At 56.6% G+C, this 3,902-nt stretch overlaps 1 protein-coding gene across 1 annotated transcript; it reads left to right on the plus strand.

Annotated features, from left to right (window-relative positions):
- Positions 1–417: 417 nt before the first annotated feature.
- LOC100966004 (P2X purinoceptor 6-like) lies at positions 418–3,439 on the plus strand. The gene is made up of 4 exons (XM_012812670.2): positions 418–556; positions 1,190–1,340; positions 3,139–3,278; positions 3,355–3,439. The coding sequence occupies exons 1-4, from the start codon at positions 423–425 to the stop codon at positions 3,437–3,439; spliced, it is 510 nt and encodes a 169-aa protein (XP_012668124.1). The 5' UTR covers positions 418–422.
- The last annotated feature ends 463 nt before the right edge of the window (positions 3,440–3,902 follow it).

Consider the following 3,902-nt stretch of genomic DNA (forward strand, 5'->3'; position numbering starts at 1 on the left):
CCCGTTTTGTCTGTTTGTTGAACTTGACAATCTGCAAGTGTCAGCCAGAGGACGCTTCTTCCTGCAGCTTTCCTTGGCGCCTCCTCTGAGCTCCAGTTGCCCCCAGGTACCCTGTTTGGCCCTTATAACACTGTTATTCCCCACCCCTTAAGGAAGTGAGGCCAGAGGGCAGGGAGTGGGCTGCTTCTGTCCAGGTTCTGGCAGAGTGAATCCGAAGAAGATGGGGGAGTCTGGGCAGCTGGGATTTGGGACTGAGAGCTGGAGGCTGGATCCTCTTCAAGTGGAAGTGAAGTGTCCCTTTAACAGAGGCTGTCCTGACCCCGCCTGAGTGCCCGCTTTGCCTCCTGTTGAGCCGAGGCTGCAGCTGCTGTGCTGACTCATGTGCTCGCAGGCAGCAGGAGCACCGCAGGAGCACCGCGAGCATGGGCTCCTCAGGGGCCGCAGCAGGCTGGGGGCTCCTGGATTACAAGACAGAGAAATATGTGATAACCAGGAATTGGCGGGTGGGCGCCCTGCAGAGACTGCTGCAGTTCGGGATTGTGGCCTATGTGGTGGGGTAAGAGAGAAGAGTTCTTGGCCAAGCTGGCCAGGGTAGTACGACGGTTGGTTTTCCTGGGCTGGGGGTTGAGGGTTTGGCTTGTTGGGAGCTGGACAGGTTGCGAGGGGCAGGTTGGAATGAGGGTAGGAGGTACAGGCACTATTTGAGTCCTGGGTGTCAGCCTGCCTCTTTTCCAGGGCCTTGTCTCTACCCCATGGTGGCCTCTGGGCACAGACCAGGATCATTCCCCCACTCCCTCTCACTCAGGAGGTGCCCTGGTGGGGCAGGAGGCAGTCCTAGACATTTGTGAGAGCTGAGATGCTAAGGCCCCTAAAGAGATCACCACTTTTAACTGGGGGTCAGCAGTCTTTAAGGACGGAGCTTGGCCTAGCAAAGCTGGGGGTGTTGGTTGGTGAAGGTGCTGGGGTGGGCTTCTCTGTCTGAGGGCACTGGGTCTCTGGCTCATGGTGAAGCTTCTGGCCTGTTCCAGGGATTTGGGGTGGGAGCTGAGGCTGGAGAGGAGGCAGGGGCCTCAATGCTGAGCTGGGAGCACTGAAGGTGTGGGGAGATTGCTGAGCATGTAGGGCCCAGCTCTGTCCCTGCTCACTGCATGCTGGGGACACACCGCACTGCCCATCACCTCCTGTCCAGGGGGCTTTCCTTCCCAATAAAGGCTACCCAGGAGCGGGACCTCGAGCCCCAGATTTCTGTCATCACCAAACTCAGTGGGATTTCTGTGATTCAGATCAAGGAGCTTGGGAAGCAGCTGGAGGATATAGCTGACTACGTGAAGCTCTCACATGTGGGGACCCTGGGGCTGCTGCCAGGGCCATGAGTCCTTCACCCACATGATGTTGGCACCACCCTTGCAGCAAGTCAGTGTGAAAGAGAAGCAAGTGATGCTGGGGGCATGAGTCCTTCACCCACATGATGTTGCTCCCTTTCTAAATGCTCAGAAGATGTCTCTTTAGTGTTTAGTTTGTAGACTGCTCTGAAATTTCGCTGGAGCCATGGGTCTGTGATTTCTAGAATTTGTGTGATTCCTCTTTATCTGTGTCTGGACTTCTGTGTCTTTCCACGAATTGGCCAGAGCTGGACAGTAATTCATCAGATCTGACAATCTGGCTCCCTGAGAATAACCAGAGTTTCTACAGGCTCCTCTCAGGATCCTGGTCAGCTAGTCCTTCCCTCACAGGGCACTGTGCTCCTTATAATACCATCTCCTTTAGCAGACACCTGCAGATCCTCCCCTGGCTGTCCCCTGTACTTTCAGGAGTGCCTGCAGGGACAACCCAGCCAAGGTGGCAGGTCCCACAATGGGGGCAGGCTGCAGCTGGGGAAGCCAGGGAGGCCCTTGAGCAATATCCTAAAGAATGAGGGGAAGCAGGTGAACAGGTGGGTTTGGCTGGAGCAGGATGTCCAGGAGGAGGTGCATGGGAGGTACCTCTGGGGTTATCTGCCACTGAGCGGGGGCTGTAGCACAGATTTAGACTGGGGCAGGAATGGAGTGGCTCAACACCTTGGGGCCCTATGAGCCCTGCTAAGGAACTGAACTTGATGATATGAGCAGAGGAAGCCACAGGTGGGCGCAGAGAAGGATGTCAATTTCTTCCACATTGGGATGGAGCACTTGGGCTCTCTGGGGAGGTAGATGAGGGCAGAGGCAGAAGTGGGGGCCTCATTTGGTGATCACCATGGGGTCTGGTTGGAGGAGACAGTGGCCCCACTCAGGGTGAAGGAGAGAGCCAGACTCAGGACACAGGTAGGGACAGCTGCCCCCTGCTCTCTGCCCTCTGCCCACACATCACAGTCCCATTCCCACGAAGCACCACCCTTGCATTCTGGCATCTTGGAGAACCTCAGTCTTTCCTGCCACACTGGTGCTATGTTCCAAGCTATGCGCCCTGGACAGCAGCAGCCATCTTCAACCTGGGTAGGACTGGGTCTGTGAGATTTCCTGGCACTTGTGGTGCCTTCCCCTCCTGGCAGACCCCCCTAACTCTGTGACTCTGTCCCAGCATTAGTGTCCCTGACTTAAAGCAGTGCAAGCATGGAGAGAGTGGCTAGGAGTCTCTCATCAAGAGTGTGGTGTCCTGCTTCTCCACCTGGGCCCAGGGACTGCAGGGTCCTCCTGCTCTCTGTCAACCAGACCTGCCACCTCCATCAGGCACACCGAGCACCATGAACTTAGTCTTCCAAGGGCCTTTCCCCTTCCCTGTTCTGTCGTCCAAATTGGACCAGATGAGCTGGACCTCAAATAATCACTTCCGTGCCCATCATGGACAGAACTTTCAAGAGGGGTCTAAGGTGGGTGGGTCATGTTCTTGCTGCCTGTTGCTGAGGAGAGACCCCCCGACCCGGGGGCATTGGTGACTGCCCTCTTGCCCTCCTCAGCACCCGTCTATCCCGCTGGCTAACTGCTGGGCCGACGAGGACTGCCCTGAAGGGGAGACAGGCACACACAGCCACGGTAACATAAACAGTGAGCTCTGTCTGCCAGGGCAGGGCTGGGCTGGGACCCTGGGTGGCTCTTGAGTGTGCCCCACTGTACCTCTGTCCCTGCACCTCTCTGTTCTGCCAGCACCCCTGGCTCTCCCCAGGCCCCATGGCGACTTGAAGGCCTGGAGTTCATCTTGTGTTTTCAAGGCATAAAAACAGACCGGTGTGTGGCGTTCAATGGGAACCATAAGACCTGTGAGATCTGGACTTGGTGCCCGGTGGAGAGTGGCACAGTGCCCACGTAAGCATCCACTCCACCCCCAGAGCAGGACCTCAGGCCTGGCAGAGGTCATCATCTCCCCTCCCCCCACAACCAGGAAGTCCCTGTTCATTCAGGCCCAGAACTTCAGACTATTCATCAAAAACAGTGTCATCTTCAGCAAGTTCAACTTCTTCAATTAAGCAGGAGCAGGGACCAGCTGGCCCCAGACCTTTCCTGTCCCCTGCCATGTCTGACATCAGTGGCCTGGCTCCTCCTAGGTTTGCTTGGACATCCTCATCACTGGACAGGTAAGGGTCTCTCTGGGGTTGGTGGAGGCATGTGGGCCAACACATGTGGCCTGAAATGTTCAGCTCTGATCTCTGTTAGGTAGGGAAGTTTGGGCTCATCCCTACCGCCATCACTCTGGGCACCGGGGCAGCTTGGCTGGGTACAGTGAGTCTGAGTACCAGGGGCTCCCTTAGGCTCCCCTTCTCTGCACTGCCTTCCGGATCTCAAGTAGAACTTCACCAGGATTGGGCCAGGGGTTGTAAGGGTGAAGGCCACCCTCAAACTCCCAAACAGAGGGTACCTCCTGACTCCACCTCTGGTGGGATACTGTCTGGGAGCCACAGGAGCCGGTTTTGTTTGAAGCCCTGCAGGGAA

This window comes from Otolemur garnettii, unplaced genomic scaffold (assembly GCF_000181295.1).
Source record: "Otolemur garnettii isolate 467f Iridium unplaced genomic scaffold, OtoGar3 scaffold00218, whole genome shotgun sequence".
NCBI lineage: Eukaryota > Metazoa > Chordata > Mammalia > Primates > Galagidae > Otolemur > Otolemur garnettii.